Source organism: Neomonachus schauinslandi, chromosome 14, assembly GCF_002201575.2.
Source record: "Neomonachus schauinslandi chromosome 14, ASM220157v2, whole genome shotgun sequence".
Lineage (NCBI taxonomy): Eukaryota > Metazoa > Chordata > Mammalia > Carnivora > Phocidae > Neomonachus > Neomonachus schauinslandi.
This window is the reverse complement of record NC_058416.1, coordinates 75412673-75435413: the sequence shown is the minus strand read 5'-3', so window position 1 is coordinate 75435413 and position 22741 is coordinate 75412673. Positions and strand designations below refer to the sequence as shown.

Here is a 22741-nt window from a genome sequence, read left to right as displayed (position 1 = left end):
CGCCCATACAACCACTGGGGGGCCCGCAGTCTAGCTGGAGAGAAGAGCAGAGCACGCAGTGCTGAACGGTTCAAACAGACGGGGTGTGCAGGGAGGGAGGTGGCACCAGGGTCACCCTGCCAGGGGTCGGGGAAAGCTTCCTGGAGGAGGTGGGAGGGGCCGGGCCCTGAGAGACAGGTGGCAGAGAGAGGGAGAAGGCACACCGCATCTGAGCGTCCAGCCAAGTGGGCAGAGGGTTTGAGAAGGCGGCAGTGGCCCAAAGATGCCCTAGCATCTCAGAGGACCCCACACGGCCCCACTGCCCAGGCAGCTCAAGAGAAGGCAGGACACAGACTGGGTCTTCCAGGATCCCCAGCCCACTGCAGGTTCCAGATCGCACCACTGGGACTGGAGGGGTACGGCTGCTGGGAAGGCCAGCGCACAGAGGCTGGGGCCCACTGGCCAGCCCCGAAGCCAACTCCGGCACCCAGAATACCCCAGGAAGGCGCTTCTTGGTGGGGCTGCAGCGGCGCGGGCTCATCTCAGAGACCAACCAGGGCTTGGCGCACAGGGACGTCCAGGGAGGCAGCCGAGTGGATGGAGATGCCGGGGGCCCCGATGCTGGTTTCCCAGCAGTCAAACCCGCAGTCAGTCAGAGCCTGCTTCGTGGCCTCTACCTCTGGCTGCTCCAGATCTGGGGGGAGGGAAAGCAGCAGGTCACCCAACAATCTCTGCTCCCTTAGAGACTGTCCATCCAGGAAAAGGCCCAGGGCCAACCAGGTCTTCCTGTTGGAATGTCAAGCCTTGCACCCTCGGGAGGGGGTGTGGGGGGTGGTTACGGAGCAACAGTTAAACTCATGGGCCTGGCCTTGTCACAGATCAGCCGGGGGGCCTCAGACAAGTGACTTCCCTTCTCTGAGCCTCAGTCTCCTCATCTGGGAATGGGGCTAGTAATACCTACCCCTCGAGGATCACTGTGAGGCTTACATGGGAGAATGCAGGTACGGTGCCTGGCACAGCAGACATTCCCCAGAAGCCTTCTCTCATCATCGTCACTGACCCTGAACTAGAAGCCAACAGTCGAAGTCGGCTGTCGGCCAAGCTGACTTCCTGATGCCTGGGAGCGCACTGAGCATGAGGGGAGTGGCTGGGGCCACTGTGGGCTGACTGCAAAGCAACAGAGAAAGGTGGGACAAAAAGAGGAAGGAAGAGAAGGTAAAGAAGAGAAGAGAAAGACCAGAAGGAGGAGGCAAAAGGAAAGCAACGGAGGCGAGAGCGCTGAGGGCCTGGTCCTGAGGGCAGGTGTGTTGACTGAGCACCACCAGGAGCCCCTTGCTGGCCCCATGCACGTTACCCAGCCTTGCTCTTTCCCCAAACACTACGGGGAGAGAAAGCCCTTTGTTCTGTAGCGAGGTCAGTCAGTCCCCATCTTGGCCACATCAAGAGGTGACAGCGGGGGAGGGGTGAGGCTGACATGGGTGATGACAATGTCCTGGTTATTTCTCGATCTCGTGGGAGACTTGGCAGGTAAGGAGGTGGTAGGGACAGCCGCCCACGGTATGAGCCCCTACCACAGCCCAGCCCTGTGCCAGGCATTCTAAATGCACTTTTCTCCTTGAACCTACACAACGATCTTATAAAATAGACGTGAGCATCCTTACTTTACCGATGCAGCAACAAAGACCCAGAGAGGTTAATTAACTTGACCAAAGCCACACAGCAGAGGAGAGGCTGTTCTCCGGCGTCTTCCTCCTCCCGAGGGAATTGCCCAGGTAGAACGTTTGCATGAGCCCTGGCCGGCAACCCTGCCCACCCCCCAGGTACCTGGCCTGAGGAGCGTGATGCCACAGCCACCGCCACCCGCGCCAGTGAGCTTGCTGTGCAGTCCATGGGCCATGGTCACCTGGCAGAGCTGGTCCAGCGAGGCATGGCCCACGCCAAGGGCATTCAGATGGTGCTGGTTCATGTCGATGAGCTCCTGGAGGAGAAGGTTCCATCTGTTCCCACTTGGTATGCCTGAAGCCAAGGTCCTGTGCTCACCCCATCCACATGACGGCCACCGGTCTGGGACGGCAAATGGCTTAGACAACCCAGCACTGTGTCCCTCTCCACTGGTCAAAGGACCTCTCCTTCCTGCAGGACTTCCCATGGGGCTGGGATGGAGCTGGTGGCGAACACATGTCCCATGCCTGGCCAAAGAAGCCTGTGGCCGTGGTGAGTGGTCAGGAATGGGCCTGTGACCCCAACTGGGCCAACAACAGCCCTCCCAGGGTTTTCTCTGCCTCTGCCCTGGAGCTGCTAAAGCTGGTTGACTTCAGAGAGAAGCCACCAAAGTTATCTGCCCTGCCCATGGTCAGAGATTATATGGAAGATGGAGAGAGATTTCAGACTGACTTGGTTTGGCCCCTGGATCTAGCTATGCCTGATGCTGTTCTTGCTGGTCTTCTCAGTTATGAGCCAATAAATTCCCTTTCTGTTAAAGCCTGGTTGAGATGGGTTTCTATCATCTGCAGGAGAAGTCTGAAGTACTATGCCATCCTACAGCTGCCTCAGGTGCCCATATTTTCAGAATAAGAACCGGTTTATTGTCCCAACAAGGTCACAAGTGGGGGGAAAGAGCTAAATGTGTTCAGGTTTCTTTGATCCTGCATAAAATTCCTGCTCTTCTGAGGCTCAAACAGCACGTAGGTTGATGAAATAACAAAACTGACAGCTAGCACAGCCCAGGTGCCCCCTACAACATTTCATTTACTCCACCTGTGTTTGCCAAACACCTTCACCATGCCGGGCACTGTGCTAGGCACTGGGGCTCTAGGAATGAGCACCCAGCTACGGTCCCTGCCACGGGCAAGCTAAGAATGTGGGATCTGGAGTCAGGGGGGGCCTGGGTTTAAGTCCCAGCTCTGTGACCTCTTGATCCGTGAGGGCGTTCACCCTGTGCCTCAGTTTCCCCACTTGTAAAACTGGCATCGTAAGAGGTTCTGCCTCGTTGCCGTGGGGATGGGATGAAGTGAGTTTTTTGCATGATGCCTGGCCTGAGACGAGGGCTTTGGGAAAGTCAGCTGCTATTAATACTTTTATGGTCACATCACCACCATCTTCATTTCAGGGGACGCTAAGGCTCAGGGAGGAAAGTGACTTGCCTAAGGTCGCTGAGCTGGCAAGGTACTGAGCCAGCCCTGGAAGCCGGGTCTGCCCGGTGCAAAGCTCGCGTCTACCCTGTCTCCAAGAGCGCCCTTGGCATTCCGGCGGCCACCTACTTCTTGTGGCGTGTGGCTTGGCAGCGCGCGGCTCTGCTCCAGGGAACGGGGAGCGCCTGCGCGCCGGGAGGGCTGCCAATCACCGAGCTGTCTGCTGAGGCCCACCTGGTTCTCCTGCCCTGGGCTGTCGGGCAGGCTCGGGTCAGCCCTCCCCTGCAGCCTGCCTCACACCCGCCAGCCCTTCTGACAAATGAGCAGACAGGCGTGATGGCCCGGTGGCAGCCCCGGGTGCCTTTCCCCAGCCCCAGGGGCTGGATGTGAGGGAAAACTTCTGGGGGCTGCTCTCCGCGCCTGAGCGCGAGGTGTCACGTTGCCAAGGCAGGTTTCAGACACCTGTCACATTCTGATCCAAAATCTGTCAAGGATCAGATGACAGGTTGTGACACAGGAGAACAGCTCGCTGGTTTGAGCACAAAGCTGTCCAGGAGCCGAGCTGCACATTTCAGCGGCTGCCACAGCCAAAAATATACACAATGTATAATCAACGTGCTGTTCTGTGGCATTCTCCAGGGGCTCAACGGGGTGTATTTTAGGCAGTACTCTATCATTATTAATTTCGTACTCAGGAGGACTGTGTTCCCTCCTTTCTACGTGAAAGGAATTGAAGCCAGCAAGGCAAACGCTGGGGGACTGGAGGCAGACAGCTATGGAAATGGGAGCAAAAGCACAGAAAGGAGGAGGGTCGCTGCCCCTGGCCCGGGTGGTCGCTCGTTAGAGATCTGCTGGCTAAAGAGACAAGCAAGTCAGTTTGACGCCTGGCACGGCCACTCACGGGTTGGTGAACCTTGGAGAAAGTTGCTCTTTAGGCCTCAGTTTTTAGATCTGTAAAATGGGCACAACATATCTACTTCCCAGGCAGGTGGTTACAGAAATCAAGGGAGAAGTCACTTGTGAAAAGGCTTGGCCTAGGAGCTGCTTCCGTTCACTACAGGGGCTGCTGACTCAAATGCCTACGGTGGGACAGGGAGGTACCAGGCAGCCTGCAGCAGTTGGGGGTGGCAGTTAGGGAGTGGTGGGGACTGTGGAGGAATGGAGACCACAGGGCCTCCCCCGGGGGGCCCCTTCTGCACCTCCTGCCGACTGCTGCCACACAGCCTTGCCCGTGGGGCCTGCCTGATCCCGATTCAAGGGGAGCCCGATGGCTCTTTAATGTCAATCCATGTTTGCCAGGCCACCCGGACTGTGTCTGAGGATGAGCCTGTGCCCTCGGGCTTACTGAGCTTGTGGCTCATCAGACATGGTGACTGCATGTCACCCACTGCGCCTTACTGCATTCTTAGGACGCTCGGGGGAGACCAGCAGGGGTGAAGCTGGGTTCAGGTCGGGACCTGATCAAACCCAAGGTGTGAGGTCTCAGCCTCTACACGGGAGTTACGCAAAGGGTGGCGGCTCGGAGAACAATGAAGAAAGAATGGTGTTAGAATATGTCCGAACCAGGGCACCTGGGTGGCTCAGTCGGTTAAACGTCCGACTCTTGATTTCCGCTCAGGTCATGATCTCAGGGTCGTGGGATCGAGCCCCATGACAGGCTCCACACTCAGGGGGGAGTCTGCTTGTCCCTCTCTCTCTCTCTCTCTCTCTCTCTCTCTCCCTCCCTCTGCTCCTCCCCCCGCTCTCCCTCTCTCTCTAAAATAAATAAAAATGTCTGAACCAAAGCATGCCGGGGGTAAACAGTTACCAAAGGAACAAATGCAGTTAGCAAGAACAGCAGGAACGAGGTGGCCAAGCAAGGAATCACTCCTGGACCGACAGAAGACGGTGTCGCAATATCCCACTGCTCCTCAGGGCAGGAACCCAAACCTGGCCCCTGGTGCTTAGCACATCCGGGCACTGCGCTCTGCGCTCTGCACGGCTCTGAATCACCTGGGAAAAGGCTTAAAAAGAAGGCGTGCTTGCTGGCCTTTGCACACGCAGGACCTCAGGCCTGGGCCCAGCCTCTCTGCTTTGGCTTGGGGACTCTGAGTACAGATTGGGAGCCCCTGCCTGACGACAGTGTGGGTGAGGCCCTGCAGCCCGCAGGCGGGCTCTTACTTCCAGCACGAGGTAGTGCTCCAGGGCCGGGGCCGCTGCCATCTCCCCCAGCAGCCGCTCGCACTCTAGCGAAATCGCGTTGATGGAGGCCAGCAGGGGCGTCACGATCTCCGGGAACTGCAGGGAGAGGAAGCAAGGGGCCGTGAGGCCTAGGGCCGGGAAATGGGAGGAGAGAGAGGTGTCCCCACGGCCCACTCCCCGCCTCTCCTTCCCTCCGGGTATCTGCCTTGCCCGGCACCCCCTGACATGAGTGGGGGATTCTCATGGCCAGGCCAGCATGTCTGACACTTCCTGTCCTGCCTCCCAGCTGGGGGACTGGGGGACTGGGGGGGGCCCCACCCAGCACCTCCTTGTCAGCCAAAACCGCCTCCCCCGGTCCCCATCACCCATCCCGGCCCTCCACTAACCCACGGGGCAGAGGGCGAGCTCGAGCCCCCAGACCTGGCTGCCGCGGCTCTAGCGGAACCCTGCCCAGGAGTGGAACCGAACGCACCTTAAGCAGCCTGCTCCTGACACTGGCCACCAGAGCCTTGGTGCTGCGAGGGACTTTGGTGTTGGTCAGCAGGATCTTCAGAGCCGGTGGCCTGTGGGGTGAAGGGGGGCCGCAGTGAGCTCAGGATGGAGGAGCGGTGTCAGGGCTGGGGGGAATCCCAAACATCACCCCACCCTGTCACGGAGGAGGAAGCGGAGGCCCAGGGAGGGGACATCAGGGGGCTGGAGGGGGAGCGAGGGGAGCAGGGGACTCCTGCTGCCAGTCACAGCGGTGTCCCCACTCCAGCCCCCAGGCAGATGGACACTTTCCTTTGGCTTGTCACTCACCCACTCGACTTCAGTGGGGGCACCTACTATGGGCTGGGCACACGTGAGGGGCCCTGGCTTAGCCTGGCGCTGGCAGAGCACGCCAAGTTCACAGGGTCAGAGGAGTTCAAAGGTACTATAGCTGAAGGTGGAAGAAGGGGGGGAGGGTCTGTCCTGTGGGCCACCCCAGCTTGCTGGAGTGGAAGGGTCTAGAGATTTAAGAAGAAAAGCAATGGGACCTGGGGTGGATCACACAGAAGGGGTGCACGCAGGGAGAGAAGATGCCCAGGTTGGCTGGTACACTGAGCCCAGGGCTGCAGGGAAGGGCAGGCTTGTGCAGGGGTCAGGTTCCCAGCACGTGGGGCCCATCCTTGCCCTGCCTTGATGGTGCTCAGACCCGCTGCCCTGGCTCAGCCAGAGATGGTTGGAGTCAGGCGTCCCTGCTCGGCTCCCCCACGTAAGCAAACAGAGGGCCCAGGGTGGCCATGGTAAGCTGCCCTCGCCAACCCCCTGAGCTTTAGAATACTTCCTAAAGTCACAATCCCAATTGTGCTATGGCTGGTGGTCTTGGGGGACTCAGGGCACCGTTTCTTGTCATCCCCAAGCTGCCTTTCAGAGCACTGTGGGCTGGGGACTGAGGATGGAGCATCTGGATGAGCTCTGGCCCAAGACAGCTGGAGACAGGCAGACCCCTTGATACCTTTACCCGTTTTTCTTTTCACAACCCAAGACTGTAAAATCCAATAGGGCTGGAAAAGGCTGCCAGAAACCTGCTTGATCTCACCGCCCGTAAGCCCATGTAATTAATATCGATTCTCAGCCTTGGAGGCCGGCTTTTTTTTTTTTTTTAAACTTTACAAAAAATGAACATTCTATTTGGCTTTTCTTTTCCCCTTAAAGACAAGCTGTTCCTCAAAAGGGCAGCGTTCTGGGAGGCCATATCTTGATCCACTTCGCAAACAACGCATTTTTTTTTTTTTAATGGAGAAGCACCATGCATGGTTTTGGGGGAAAGGGTTCCCCTTAAAGCCATCGGCGGGATTAATGCTGAGTCTGGCCTCCCAGCTTCTCAGAGAATCCGCCATCTGCTCTCCGTGGCGCCCCGCGGCCCGCAGTGAAGGTCGGTTTGCTCTGTGCTCCCATCCAGTGGGGTGGGAGGAGTTTGAATATCGTGTCTTCATCTTTCTTAGGCAAGTCCTCTGCGAACAGGCTTGTTGCAGCCCCGCTGGCCCCCCAAAACCCCGGGCTCCTGGGGCAGCCAGACACCACCGCCCAGGCTCCGCTGTGTGAGTGCCTGTCCATGCTAGGCCTGGCCAATTCCTCAGTCTTACCTCCTCTCCACCCTCCCTGGGTGTTCGCTCCACTCAGCCATCCTGGCCTCCTACCTCCCGCTCAGCCTGCCAGGCACACCCCGGCCTCAGGGCCTTTGCACTTGTGTTTCCTCCGCCAGGGAGGGACCCACCTGTGTCCTCGACAGCTCCAGGATTTACTCTTTGTGTTTTCATTCAGGTCCCTGCTCAAATGTCACTTCATCAGAGGCTCCCCTGGTCCTCCACCCAACGGCTCTTATGGAGCCCTTTGTCAGCTGTCTCCTCCCATGAAATGGGAATTCCGTGAAGGCGGGCCTTATTCTTCCCTGCTGAGGCCCCAGCACCCAGCACACAGTAGTTGCTCAGTAATATTTGTGGAATTAAATCTGGTCGGCAAAGGGCAAAACACTCTACAGATACGGTTTCTGATTTCATGCTCAGGATCCTCATTATATAAACACAGGAAAGTCTGCCTCCGGAAAAGCGACTCAGTCAAGAGCACCCTGCTCAGGAGTGGCAGAGCTGGGCTCAAATCAAGGCCTACAGACCCCAGAGCCTCTGTCCACCACACCACCACCAGCTGGCCACCGAATATGCCTCGGGGCCTCTCCCCCTGCCTCCCCCACCTGGAAAGCCCTTTATCACTCATCTCTTGACTTCCCTCCAGTAGAATGTGCACGTGCCCACGCCATGTTTTAGCTGGTTTTCTATCCCCGGGGCCCAGTTCGGTGCTTAGGATACAACCAGCTCTCAGAAAACCCTGAATGAGATGCCATGGCCCCCATGAAGCACCCCCAGATCTGTAGCCCGACTTATGACAGCCCTCACCATCATCCACAGCAGCTTCAGTACTCTCTGGAGGCCTTCGTCCTGAGGAAGACAGTCGCCCCAGTCTGAGGATGACTGGGAGCCCTGCGGGCAGGCCCAGCTCTGGCATCTCGAGCCCCCCGACTGCTGCTGTCGCTGCACCGGGCATCAGTCTACCTGGCAGAGCCGGCCCCACCTGGGCCCCCAGCTCCCGTGCCCCGAGCGCGCAGCAGCTAGAGCGGGCTGGTCCCTCCCCTAAATGACTCTGCTTCCTCCTCGGTGCAGAGTGGAGGTTATCATCTCGATTTTTGCCCTCCAGGGTAATGAGGCAATGTCTGGAGACACTTCCGGTTGTCACAGCTGGGAGATGGGGGAGGTGTTACTGGCATCTTGCGGGTAGAGCTCAGGGATGCTTCTAAACCTCCTAAACACGCTGCAGAGGGCAGCCCCCCGCCATAAAGAATTATCCAGTCCACGATGTCAATGGTGCCAAGGTTAAAGAAACCCTAGTGTCGAGCCTCGGAAAGGCAGGCCTGGCTCTTGGAAACCAACAGAGGCGAGGCAGGTAGAAGAATACAGCACCGTGTCGCGCCAGGTCAGGGAGCCACTAACGGAGTGGCCCAGTGGGCAAGGGCAGCGGGCTAGGACTTGCTGCCCATCCACAGTGCAGACGACCCTCCTCACCCTCATCCCCGTGGAAAGGCCACCGAAGTAGCAAAGTGCCCTGCGACAAACACCACCACCCGACCTGATGGAGGGCTCAAGGAACTGCCAACAAGCACCTGCTACCACGCGCCCCATCCGTGTCCACTCTGAGTCCGAAGAGAACAGGGTGTTCTACTTTAACATGCACGTTTGTAATCCCCATCCCTCCAGAGGAAGGGGGTCAAGGGACATGTGAAACGGGCTGAAAAGCTATCACATGTCACTGCCTGCTCGAGCCCGGGCTCTGCCCGAGGGCCTCAGTGTGGCAACTCCCACGTTTGCCTGCGGCACCTGGTGCGCATGTCTGCCGGCCCTTCCCCTATCCTCCCACTCCCCCCACCCCCGCCAAAACTGTGTCTGTGACTCAACTGTATAGCCCGAGACCCTGGTACAGCATCGCCCAGGAACACAGGCAGATACCAATTCTGGTTTGCAAAATGAATACACGAGCGCATGGATTAAATGACTGAGAGGCCAGGGGTCTGGGGGAGCGGTCGCTCTCCGGAAAGTGACCGGCACAGCCATGCATGACTTCTCCCTCTAAGCTCTCGGCGATCTAAGAGACACAGCACAGGAGGTGAGAACAGGCCTCACGGGAGAGGGGAGAGAAAGCCTGGGGACACACGGCCCACCCGTGTCCCTCATCACGAGGTTAGAGCCCCCCAAGCTGGACGCGTTCCACAGCTGTGCCCGGAGCTGCTGTTCCGCCCCAGAATTACCTCTTTAGGGAGGAAATCTTTCCTTGTTGGAATCGGAGTGCTCCTCCTAAAGAGAAAAAGCAGCGGGTCAGAGCTGTAGGAAAAGCTACGAATCTTTGCCTCTTGGCCGAGAAGCTGGGCTTGAGGTGGGGGTGAGAGTTCTGTCCCATCCACTAGTCATCCCAGTCCCAGTTACACAAGGTCCAGGAGGGCACAAAGGCTCGCCTGCCCTCCAGCCTGCCCGGCCTCAGGCCACAGGCCACAGGCCACGTGGGGAACGGGAGCCCAGCACTGTGGCCAGGCCCCATAAGCCAGGGTCCTCCCCGGAGGGGACCCCAGCTGGTGCGGCTCTGCAGCTTTACCACACGGACCTTTGTGGGGAGCTCCCTGAAACTGTAGCTTCCCAGGCTCTGCCCCGGCCCCCCAGACACCCCCAGAGATTAGATTCAGGGGTGTGAGGCAGGGCCCTGAAATTTCTCCCATCCCCCCCACCCCCGAAAAGGAAAATACTATTTTCCTCAGAACCCGCTGATTTCGTTCATCCAAACCAACAGAGCCTGAGCAGCTACAATGGTCCTGAGAATTTATAAAATACTAAAAATAGAGAAAACAAGCCTGAGGCAGCCCCTACCCCAGGTGCTGACGGCGTTGTCCACTCCGGAGGGGTTCCCATGAATCACTCTCTCCCCCTGGAAGGCCCACTTGTTAATTAATTCCAAATCCTCCACGGTCCACCTGGAGAAGACACAGGAGTTCGTCTGTGCCTCGGAGGAGAGCAGGGGGCCAGGGTCGCCGAGGGCAGCAGGGGGAAGGATGCACAGGTTAAGCTTGGTGGAGACCAAAAAAAGTCAAAGGGGCTTGGGCCCTCAAACCCAGAAACAGAGGAACAGCCTGGAACCTCTCCACTACAGAGCGTGCTGTACCTTCCTCCCTTCCCCTGCAGCCCTCCCACCCGGCACCGTGGAAGGAGACCAGGCTTCGGATGCACACGGTCCTAGCAGCTGAGGAACTCTGGGCCCGTTACCTAACCTGTCTGAGCCCCATTGTCCTCATCTGACTTTTCCCAAAGCCCAACCGCTAGGAACGTGGATTGCAGGTGCCCCGGACACCCTCAGTGGGTCAAGCGTGCATTGCCCATCTCTGGATCGTCCCTAAGCACACGGCCACGCTGCCTTTCTTGGGAGAAGTGGGGGCTCACACACGGTTTGAGTGAGCAGACCCCAAGCCCGTGAGTATCGGACAAGGATACAGTCAGCCCTTCCCCTGCCCTTTCTCTCAGCTTTTGTTTCCTTTCTGGGGAACCCCTGCCCCCACGAAACGGGGTGCTGTGGCCCCGAGAATGCTGGGGCTCCGGGGCAGAGCTGTGCAGCAGGCATGCCGCTGGTTCTCTGGGCATCCCCAAACAACAGCTTCACCCCCAACCCTGTTTTCTCATCTTCATCGACACAACACGGGCGATCGTGTCTCCCCCACCGAGGACATGTGAGATAAGAACACAAAAGTGCTTTGTAAAATGCCTGGGAAACAGTAAGGGCTCCGGAAAAAGGTTGCCTGGGATCGCGGCTCCTAGATTCACTCCAAGCCTGGTCCAGCGCTCATTTGCTGTGGGACCTGAGCAAGGCCATCGCCCCCTCTGAGTCTCTTTCCTCACTGGCCAAATGAAAATGTGATGCCCTCACCACTCACATGGCGCTTGAGAGGCTCAACGCCATCACCAAGTGCTGAGCACCGTGCTGAAGGCTTTCTCAAATGGCTGTCTCCGGTAACCCCCACAAAAACCCTACAGGGAAGGTAGTTACTATCCCTCTCGTATAGAAGAGGACACTGAGGCTCAGGTGGGTAGAGCAGATCCCAGTGCTATTCACTGCTACATCAGTACCACATCTGCTGACTGGGGCCCAAGCTCCCAACGACTGAGCTTTATGGTGCCAACAAGACTCCCTCATTTGTCCAATATTTACTGAGCACCTACTATGGGCCTGTGACTAAGCTCACAGTCGGGAATGAACCAGACACGGCCCCTGACTGCTTGAGGCCTGGCATCTCACGGAGAGGGGATGCCCAGCAGCAATCATTATTTAACTACAACCCCCAGGAGATGCGATGTGGGGTGGATGGGGTGCCCCCCATCTGGAAAGGGGAGGGCCTGAGGTGGGTCAGCAAGGCAAGATGTGAGAGGAGAGCATTCCAGACCGAGGCTGCGTAGCATCTGGAACTGGGGAAGAGTCGGCCCTTTGCAGGAACTGCAAAGTGAGTGAGTGACGGGGAAAAGGGGCAACTGGACCCAGTCCAGGACCTGGCCTTCTCCACAAAGGCGAGTCTCCCTCCCATTCTGCACACCGTTCATCCTTCGGGGGCTCAGATTTCTAACCTCCTCTTCACAGGAGACCGGATTCCAGGTCTGTAGGATTTGGAAATGCTGGGGCCAGGGCAGGGGTTGGGGCCTGCTCTCATCAAAGGTCCTGAGAAGGAATGACTGGGTCTTTAGGGGAGGCGGCAGAGCTGGTTGTGAAGCTGCGTGAGAAAGAGCGTCACCTCCCCCACACACTCTCGAGCACTCACACACACATACATACACTCGCGCACACACAAGTTACCATGCCTTTTGAACGGCAAAGCTGGTCTGCTGGCCCATACATACGAGTCTATTCGGGGGACCCAGGGCAAGCGGGCCTTCACCAATCAGTGATTAGCACATGCTAACGAGCACCATCGTATCACAGGATCACCAAACATCAAGGCTGGAGGGCCCCCCAAAGGCCCATTAGGTGCAGCCCCTCGCTTCCAGATGAGGAAACAGAGCCCAGGGAGAAGAAGGGGTGGCTCAATGGCCTGCAGCAAGTTAAAAGACAAACCTCACCGAAATTCCTGAAAACCGTCACCTTGTGTGACCTACAGGTGCATCTCTCATTACCTTCTGGATTCTTCCCCTGACAAAAGCTGTCTCTACCCCACGCCTCCCACTTCTTTTCACGCACAGGAACCATCCAAAGCAAGTGTGAGGAATGCTGACAGACACATCCCATCGAAAGCCCCCGCGCCCCGATCTGCTGCAGCCATGAGGATCCAAGGGACCTTTGGGCTCAGTCTGAATTCAACTGTATTTTAACCTCCGTGTCTCAGAAGAGAGATCACTGGCCCCCACAGGGCACCCAGCAGGGCCCGGGCTATCAGAAAAGCACAGCATTTTCAGGGCCGAGGAAGGAAACCTCAATTCAAAACCAAGTTCTGGAGGAGGAAAGGGGTCCTCAGCCGCAGGCGAGCACAGCGTGGCCTTTGGGTCTGGTTCCAGCCTGGGCCCCTGCAGGGGCGTGGAGGGCACGGGAGCACCACTCCGGGAGGAACCACACGGCCACGTCCATGCTGGCACCCAGCACGGCCTGAACAGCTTTCTCTCCTGCTGGCTACCCCGGGAGACAGACAAGCCAGCGGTGCCCCTGACACGGCACATGGGGGGTACCCAAGGCCGCCAGTGGGAGGGTCCCCCTGAGCCCCGCGGGCCCAGGGACAGGCCTCACCAAGAAGCTGCCAGGCTGGATTTTGGACTGGCACCACTCCCAGGGAGGGACCCAGGACAGACCGTGCTCAGGTGGCTTCTCGAGGTGCATTCCCCAGTGACAGACACGGCTGCCAGTGACACTGTCCCAACGAGCCTCATTGACTCACAGTCACTTCTCGTATAACCGTCTGGTACAACCTGTTGCGGAGAAGGACGCTGAGGCCCCGAGGGGTGCAGCGGCTTGGCCGAGGTCCCACAATGAGTCACCGGCAGAAGTGGACCCAACGGCTCCCTACGCCCGGGCTCGGGTTCTTCCTGCCACACCATGGGCTCTTGAACCCAAAAGAGGCAAGGTGGGGGGTGAGGGGTCGGGGAATTGAAGTGGCTCCGGGTTCAGACCGCCTGGGTGCAAGTCTCGTTCTACCATCCCTTGCTGCGTAGGCCGGGCCGCCCTCTGGCCTCCGGGCCTCAGCTTCCTCAGCTGTTCAGTGGCCACGTGACACCTCTGGTGGGGAGTCCTCTGAGAGAGAACCCACGCTCAGGTCGTGGCGCCCAGGGTGAGGGTGGCGATTACCTGCCGGCGGACTCCCCGTCCTTCTGTGGGTTTGGGATCTCCTCACATACAGTCAGGAGAGCGGCGGCCATACACACACAGTAGGCAGCGCTGGAACCCAGGCCGGCCCCAGTGGGCAGCTGTGACCACACCATGACGTCCAGGCTGGGCAGGGCCCTGAAACACAGCAGGGTACAGAGCGTGACTCTCTTGAGATCGAGTTAGCGGTCAAGGCCCAGGACTGGACATTGGCAGGGCCTGACTCCAAGCCTTCGGCCTAGGTTTCTGAACTTGGGGACATTTGCCCTCCCTAAAAGCGGCCCTACGGGATGCGCAGGAAGTCATGGTGAACAAGGCAGCTTGGAAACAGGTACCAGGATCCTTTAAAGCACGACGACGTTCCCTTGTGAACCACCAACCGCTTCTCTCAATTCCTTCCTGTTCCCTGCACAGTGGGGCTCTCCCGTGGCCCTGCTCTGTGTGTATCCCTGCCCGGGACGGCCTCTTCCTCCCCCACGCAAACTCCTACCCATCCTGCAAAACCCTTCTCAAACGTCCTTTCCACTGGGAAGCTTCCCCTGGCCACCCACCCAGAAGCCATGCCTAGCTCGCCTTGACGGCCCCCTTTCTCCACTGAGATCTTCTCTAGGTGCACTGTGTGTTCACAGGATGCTTCCCCTGTTGCATTTCCCCCAAGCAAGGACTGTTAAACTTTACGTTCTGTATTTCCCGTTACGTAATTCTGCTGTTTTCCACGTATAAGATTATAATGAGAATCTGCTTTACAAACTACACACACCCGCCCCACTCAGATCAGGATGTTCTGAAATGTGCACCCCTTCCCAGAAAGGGACATGCCCCTCACTCAAGATGAAAATCCCATGGCGGACAGCAAGAGTTGAGATGTTTGTGAATGTGCCCTCCGCACCGTGCCTGGCCCTTTGCTGTCTGAGGAAAGGGCTGGCTGCCCCTCGAGGCTTTCGCTTTGGGCCTGGGACCAAAAAAAAAAAAAAAATCACTGTGGGCTAGTTACAGAGCTAGGCTCATTTCATATATAGTATTTCCAACCCTCCGATAGTTTCCTTGGGAGAATATTAATGGCTCTTATTTCTCAAGCTGTGTGCCAGGCTCTGCGTCACGCACTTTAGATAAATAACTCTCTCACCCTCACACGAAGCCTACGAGGTAGGTACTATTACTTACCCCCATTTTACAGATGAGGACACTGAGGCCCAGGGAGGGTAAGAACCTCAAGGAAGCTGGTGGGCGGCCGCCGTGGGGTCTGACCCAACGTGCCCCGACTCCCCATCACCACGTGACACGGTCTCACCAGCACCACCACCCTGGCAGCCGGCCTCCCTGATGGCAGGCAGCCCAGGTCCTATGTTAAGGGGTGGAGCGGACGTCGGCTTTACTTTGCTCGTCAGTTTCCCCGGGGGCTGCGGGACGGGGAGCAGGGCTGCCTCTGTGGGCGTGGCCCGGGAGGAGCCACGTGGCAGAGGCGGGAATCTGGCTCTGCGCCCAGGCCACGCACGTACCTCTGCTTCCGGCCGATGGACAGGTACAAGTGGAGGAAGGCCAGAACGGCCAGGCGCTCGGGGCTGGTGCCGTCCTCGGGGAAGCCCGCCACCTCCTTCAGCCTCTCCACTTGCTCTGCAGTGGGCACCGTGGCGTCACCTTGCTCTGTGGCAAACAAGCACACGTGGCCGGGTGAGAGGGTCGCAGGCGCGTTCATAGACAACGGAACAGGGAACCCGAGCGGGCGTGAGGATCAGCATCTGAGGGACATGGGTTCGCGGCCCGACCACCAGGGCCACGTCTGCCGGGGGCTTTGGGCTTTGCGGGCATGCACACTAGGGTGTGGGTCCCCACGGTACCCTTTACCGGCTCTGGGGCCTTGAGCACATGACTTACCCTCTCTGAACCTCAGTTTCCCTCCTTGGTAGGCAGGGATAGGAACAGTACCTCCTCCAATAAACTGAAATAAGGTGCTTAAGACCCGCGGCACAGTTCCTGGCGTGTAGTACGTGCTTAATTAATGGTCATCTTGAAACGCACATATGCACACGAAGTGCATGCTAGCTCGACCACTCAAAGGTCTGGGTTCGACCCCCACGGTACAAAACCAAAACCAAAGGCAGTATTCAATTATCCCCCAAACGCTTCCCTCTCCCGAACCAACTCTTGAGAATGGGGCACTCAAAATCAGAGAACGTGAAGTGCTGACATTTGCTTGGGCAGCAGGAAGAGGCCCGGTAGGAGGCTGGGCCGCTTTCCTCGGAGAGCCTGAGGAGGCCGAGCAAGCCCGACCAGCTTTACAAATTGCTCCCTGAGTCACGGGTCCAACTGTAAAGGGAACAGAACATCAATCTTGGTGCGTGGTCGCTGGGAAATGTTAGGGTGGGGTAGGCGCGAAGCCCTATGTATTCCCCGAAATAATGACACACTAAAGGCAGCCAAACCAGTTAACAGTGTTACGGAGAGCACAGACATTTCAGAGCGCTGCAAGGGAAATGGAATGACTCATTAAGACACTGGATAGTTTAAGGGCGCCTGGGTGGCTCAGTAGGTTAAGGGTCTGCCTTCAGTTTAGGTCATGATCCCAGGATTGAGCCCCACATTGGGCTCCCTGCTCAGCGGGAAGCCCACTTCTCCCTCTGCCCCTCCCCCTGCTCATGCTCTCTCTCTCAAATAAATAAAAAAATCTAAAAAAAAAAAAGACTTTGGAAGAGTTTGGAAAAATCTGGGTCTGAATCCTTTCTGCATCATTGACAATGCTGTGTGACCTGAGCCACTTGGCCCCTGAAGCTCAGTTTTCTCATCCATAAAATGGGGATGGATACCACCACCTGTGTCCAGGGCAAGCTGGAGGATTCTAAGAGTGCCAATATCCACGACACACTAGTCCAGTGCCTGGCACACATAAAGATGCCCAATGAAATGTTCCTGGTTTTTGTAACTATTGGGAAGCAACCAGAGAATACTGAAAGAAAAAGACAGAGAGCCTGGCAATCTACTAGAAAACATGTCTCTGAAAGGCTCATGTTCCATATTCCTTTTTCTCCTTGGAGAAATCACTCAGAAGCCCTCACACACGTACTACACTCTGAGTCCCAGCCCTGGCCCACCTCTGATCCTGCCGGATTCTCACAGCAACCCTCCCAGGCCACAGGACTCTGCTCACAGAGGCTCCGAGGGATAAGTGACCTGTCCAGGCTCACACAGTCAGGGGAACATCTCCAGCCTCGGGGAGGGGAGGCCCGGTGATCCTGGAATCACCCAGGGAGCTTCTTTCAAAATACACCTGCCTGGTCCCCTGCCACCACAACCCCTGTTCTTAATAGGAGAGGGGCAGGGCCAGGAATCTGTCTGTATTGTTAAGAACAACAACAACAATGAAAACCTCCCCGGGGGATCTCAAGGCATGACTGGTTGAGAAATGGGGCTTTCTGCCTGTTCCTCATCTCCCTGCAAAATTCGGGAGTGGCTTGCTGTGGACTGATGGTCCCAAAGGGCAGGGAGCAGTTGGGAAAAGACCCCGGAGGACTCCCACTTATCCCACTCTGGCTGAGAAACACTGTTCTAAACAATGAGGCATCAGCCTGGCGAGGAGACAGCAAATGAACGGAGAATAGAAAACCCCCTTCAGCTTTGGTGCAGATGGCAAAGCGACCCCGCGGATGAAAAACCCTGCCTGCTTATGAGGGGACACAACATTCACAATATTATCTAAAATCAGCGCAGGAGTCTTTATTTATTGGCATGGAAAGAGAGTCCTGATACACTGAAGAAAACAAACAAACCACACAAGTTTGTATGGCCTGATCGGATTTTGGTTAAGGAACAAGATATCCTCCCCATCTCCCTCAATCTATCTATCCATCTGCAGAAAATAATCCAGAAGGATTAACACCAAAATGCTGAGAGTTGTCATGCGGGGTGGTCAGGGGGGCAGTGGTAACAGGTGCCTTTTTTTTTTTTTTTTTTTACTGACTGTGTTTCACTATCGACTCTGTTTTCCAACTAATAAGCATGTTACTTTTATTTTTAATGATTTTTAATGATACCCAACACCAATCAATACCTCCTCCTTGTCAAAACCATCTCACAGAAGGAAGGCTCCCTTTGTCCACTTTCAGACCTCAGGACCCTCCCAGAGGTCACTAATCACCCCTGCATGTACATACATACTGATACTTAATCTGGGTCTTTCCTTAGATACATGTTATTTGCATCTTGTGGTTTTTCATCCAACAACAGGCCTTGAGGATCAGTCCACCACAGCCCACATAGATCCAGTGCATCATTTGAAACTCTTAAGTTTAAAAAAATAAGTAAGTAAAGCTAATTTTATGGGGTCGAGAGAAAACACCCCCAGAGTGGCTAGTCTCTGACCCTCTCAGAGACAGCCTAGAATAACTACCCAGCTGTCCCCTTTCTCCTCTGGTCAGGGCCCAGGCTCTTCCCACACCCGGTTCCTCCCCGCTGCACTTACCCAGAAAGCTCGTGTCCTGCATCTGAAGCCTGGCCACATCCCAGGCCTGCTTGACGCCAATGTTTGGTAAGTTGAGGCACACTTTCCCATTGCTGTGGGGCTGAAGCCGGAGGAATGTTCTCAAGTTCAAGGCCACAGCCAGTGCCACCTGTAGAATAAAGGGCAAAAGCAATGAGCCTGGGCATAGGGGGGAGGTGCAAAGAGTTTGGCTCCAGTCTTAAAACCGGGGGTCAATGTCAATGTACTGAGGAGAGAGAGCACATACTAGCGTATAGGGCACATGCCCACCCATGCCCGTGGCAGACACTGCTGATCAACCTTGGCATGCTCTCCCACTAAGTGACACAGCCTCTTCCCATCAATTAGGAGCTAATATCTACTTATGTTTGCCCTCCCCGTGCAAAACTTCAGAAGTCCTCCACACCAAGGAAAGGCTTCCCCACAATCATCACGTCAGCAAAGATAAAGTTAGGAACACAAAGAATGACGAGCAGTGGAGGAGCACAGGAGTGGAAAAAAGCATGAGCTGTGGGTTCAGACAGACTTAGGTTCATTCCCGGTTCTGCTAAGGTACACGGGACCCTGGTCAAGCTACCAACCCTCTCCTAAGCCTCAGCTTCCACATCTGCAAAATGGGATAATCAAAGTTTAACCACAGAGGGCCGTCCTAAGAGTTAAATGAGATAATGCATCGCTCAGTTTTCTTTGCTGGATCCTACTCATCTTCCCCACTTCTGAATGTTGGGGTGCCCCAGGGCTCAGCGCTCCCACCTCTTTTCTTCTCCACCAAAGCCCAGCTTCCAGGTTGTCTCATTCCACCTGCACAGCTTTACATTTCAACTTTGTGCTCTCTTACTGGGTGAGGCCAGGGAAGCCCTTCAGTGGGTGTAAGACCTGTCTCTTCCCTGCCTTGCTGCGGAGAAACTGATCTCCTCTCCTACGTACTCCCAGGCTATGTCTCCAGGCTTCCTTTTGGCTTAAGAGTAGGGTCAGGGAGACGAGGTGCCCAATTCTCAAAGGCTCTGGGGGACTTTACCTTGCCGTGGACCACGGCGTGCTCTCCGTGAAGGATGACTTTCCCTGGAGCAGACACCAGCAGGACTTCTGACAGCATGGCTCCTGACAATCCTGAAAGAAAAAGCCAGAGAGGGGTGCCTGGGTGGCTCAGTCGTTAAGCGTCTGCCTTCGGCTCAGGTCATGATCAAGGGGTCCTGGGATCGAATGCCGCATGGGGCTCCCTGCTCATGGTAAGCCTGCTTCTCCCTCTCCCACTCCCCCTGCTTGTGTTCCCTCTCTCACTGTTTCTCTTTGTCAAATAAATAAATAAAGATCTTTAAAAAAAAAAGAAAAAAGAAAAAGCCAGAGAGAGGATGAAGCGATACTAGAGATTGCCTGGTTCAAACTCATCATTCTAACAAAAAGGGCAGCTACCATTCAGCACTTGCTATGCGCCCCAAAGACTGTGCAGTGAGGCAGTGCACTAAACGCATGAGAAAGACCTGGGTTCAAATCCCAGTTCTTCCACTCTCCAATGAGGTCATCTTCGCTAACCCACTCAAATGGCTAGGAATCTCGGTTTCCTCATGTTATGTGGGGACAAGAACTGGAGTTAACTTCAGTGGGTTTTGGAAAGGTTACCTTACATAATGCAAGAGGAACACTTGACAGTGTCCGGCACTCATTCAATTACTGACAGCCATCTGTTACTGGTTCTGTTCCTGGTTGCAGCTTTTATTACTGCTGCTGTCGAAGGCAGAAATTTAAATGAAATCATGGGCCAGAAGGAACGCTTCCCTGGACTTTCAGGCTGTTTCCATTGCCTCACGATGATAAATCACAGGCTGTAGAAAACAGCCGTCAAACCCCTTCTTGCAAACGTAAGCCAGGATCTCTACAATACAGAGTCCTAGAAAGTGACTCGCTGGGTCTACAGGTGTGGGCGGCTTAGATTTTTATTAAACTCTGCAGAATTACCACCCATTTAAGGCCTCAAGTGCATTACCTTAATATAAGACACGAGCCGCACAACAAGTCATGTACTATCGTGATCCGTTTCTTAGCGGTGGAAACTGAGGCTCGGAACCGGGAAACCTACTGCTGGTCCAAAGCTCCAAACCACTTGAGATTCAAGTTCGCCGACCGCTCGGGACGGACTCCCAGAGTCGGGGACACTGAGCCAGAGAAGCCGGGAGCCCGGCCCGAGGTCGTCCTGGGTCTCAGCGTCAAACCTCGCGCCACCCGGCCCCGCGACCCCAACTTCTCACCGGCCTCCGCCCGCCCCGAGAGCAGAAGCGGGAGCGGCTCCGGACCTAGTCCCCGAGCGCCCCTCTCCCGGGGGGAGGGCCTCGTCCTTCCTCTCCGCCAATCAGAACACGCGAGCTGGGCGTCCTTTCCCAGTTGGCTTGAACATTGACCAATAGGTGTTGCAACAAAGCTGTCACGGGTTTCCCCGCCCCTTCAGTAAACCAATGGGAAGCAAGCCCCTGGGAGTGTCCCGCCCTGGGCCGAGAGCCACGGACCAATGGAAAATGGGGCTGAACGGTGGTGCGGCCGGGGGTAGGTGGAGTCACTGCGGGACCTGGACGGGAGCCTGGCGGGGTCAGCCCCCGACGAGCTGCCTGGCGCATGGCTGTGTGGGGCCTGGGAGGCCGCCTTGGCCTGCGCGGCGGTGTCGGCGCCGGTAGGCTACTGTGTCCCCGTTTCCAGAGCCACCGCCCCCAGGGCGTGAAAGACGGGGACGGGTGAGTGCCTGGCTGGGAGGGTAACTCGGATACCTGCCGCAAAATTGTGGGGTCGTCGCTATGATGACGTCACACCGCTGTGAGGTCACCGTAGCAACCGCCGGGTGACGTCCTCTCTTGGTCCTAAGTGGTCACGTGGGCACGTGGGCACCGTGGGCACCGTGGAAGCCAGAGACCAACATTTCTTTGCCCAAATCCGAAGGAAGCCCAGCTGTCAGCGGTCAGGGCAGGACATGTCCCACGGGGGCCGGGAGGGCCATCTTGCGGGGCCTCACGGTCAGGTGGGGGCCTCAGTTCAGATTTTGACGTATCTCCAAGGCAGTTCATACCTTAAGACACAGAGATACACCAACGATCTGAAGATGGCTGTCATCATAGACCTTTAAACTTGCACCCCATTCCTGGACCTCAGAACCTGCAGAGTACCATGAATTAATAATGGATCGATAAATTTCATAGATCCAATAATTGAACGTTTTGAATAACTTCCTAATGCCATGTTTTAGTGTCGAAGCCTGTATTAAAGGTGTTATGTTGCAATTTGAAAATGCCAGAATTCGACTCTGTTTTAGCAGTTCATCATTTCTGAGTATACCTGAAGCTTCATAGAATGGAAGTGGCCCAGATTGCTTTCTCTCCGGGAAGCCTGGACTTGGCGGAATAGAGGATAAGAGTTTGAGTGGGTAGAAGTAAGGGTGGAAGTAAGAGTTTGCAGGGGGGAGTAAGGTAGTCTTGGGCATGAATCCCAGCCGTATGTCTTCCTTCCTGGGTGACCTGGGAAGGCAAGTGTCATGCTGTGAGCTCCAGTTTTCTCAACAGTAAAATGAAGGTCATAGGTAGTTCCTATCTTTGGGGCTGTGGGAAGATTCCAGGGGTGATTCCAGGAGAATGCCAGCAATCCAGTTAGCACAGTGCAGAGACTATGGAAAGTGATCAGTAAACTCTTTCCGTGAATATTTATTGAGCATGAGCTACTCTGCAGATATGGATGTGGGCAAGACACAGAACTTGCCCCCAAAGGGCTGCACTAGGAAGAAAAGGAGGGGAATGGTGTCAGCAGAGATGCCGGCAGATGCTGGTGCTGTCCCTCAGGCTACAAGCAGCAAGCTGTGACCACTGAGGGAGGTGTCACACTGGGGAAGCCATCCCCACTCACCACGTCTTGATGTCTATTTCTCATCAGGCCACAGTCTTCCTTGAAGACACCCAAGATCCCCAAGATATACACCAAAACAGGAGATAAAGGTAGGGGGCGGGTGAAACATGCAAAAAAAAAAAAAGATAGTCGGGCGCCTGGGTGGCTCAGTTGGCTAAGCAACTGCCTTCAGCTCAGGTCATGATCCCAGGGCCCTGGGATCGAGTCCCGCATCGGGCTCCCTGCTCTGCGGGGAGCCTGCTTCTCCCTCTCCCACTCCCCCTGCTTGTTTTCCCTCTCTCGCTGTGTCTCTCCCTGTCAAATAAATAAATAAAATCTTTAAAAAAAAAAAAAAAAGATAGTCAACTCCATCTTGAAGTTCTGCCAAATCGTTCAGTCATTAAAAATTATGTAAATCTCAATAAATATCATCAAATATGATGTGAAATGAAAGAGGTCTAAGACATATATATATGTGTGTGTGTGTGTTTTTAAAATATATATATATATTTTTGGGGCGCCTGGGTGGCTCAGTCGTTGGGTGCCTGCCTTCGGCTCGGGTCATGATCCCAGGGTCCTGGGATCGAGCCCCGCATCGGGCTCCCTGCTCTGCGGGAAGCCTGCTTCTCCCTCTCCCACTCCCCCTGCTTGTGTTCCCTCTCTCGCTGTGTCTCTCTCTGTCAAATAAATAGAATATTAAAAAATATATATATATATTTTTTTTTTTTTT

At 55.8% G+C, this 22741-nt stretch overlaps 2 protein-coding genes across 2 annotated transcripts in view; one reads left to right on the top strand and one right to left on the bottom strand.

Annotated features, from left to right (window-relative positions):
• Positions 1 to 427: 427 nt before the first annotated feature.
• MVK (mevalonate kinase) lies at positions 428 to 20258 on the bottom strand. The gene is made up of 11 exons (XM_021703409.2): positions 20138 to 20258; positions 19172 to 19263; positions 18136 to 18283; positions 15179 to 15323; positions 13662 to 13817; positions 10220 to 10323; positions 9610 to 9655; positions 5764 to 5854; positions 5271 to 5387; positions 1804 to 1957; positions 428 to 673 (listed from the first exon to the last, which is right to left on the bottom strand). The coding sequence occupies exons 2-11, from the start codon at positions 19247 to 19249 to the stop codon at positions 522 to 524; spliced, it is 1191 nt and encodes a 396-aa protein (XP_021559084.1). The 5' UTR covers positions 19250 to 19263; positions 20138 to 20258; the 3' UTR covers positions 428 to 521.
• A 463-nt stretch (positions 20259 to 20721) lies between these two features.
• MMAB (metabolism of cobalamin associated B) overlaps positions 20722 to 22741 on the top strand; it is a 17869-nt gene continuing 15849 nt past the window's right edge. The window contains exons 1-2 of the mRNA XM_021703501.1: positions 20722 to 20876; positions 22060 to 22121. Coding sequence (XP_021559176.1) covers positions 20761 to 20876; positions 22060 to 22121 — 178 coding nt within the window. The 5' untranslated portion in view covers positions 20722 to 20760. The remainder of the gene's footprint in view (positions 20877 to 22059; positions 22122 to 22741) is intronic.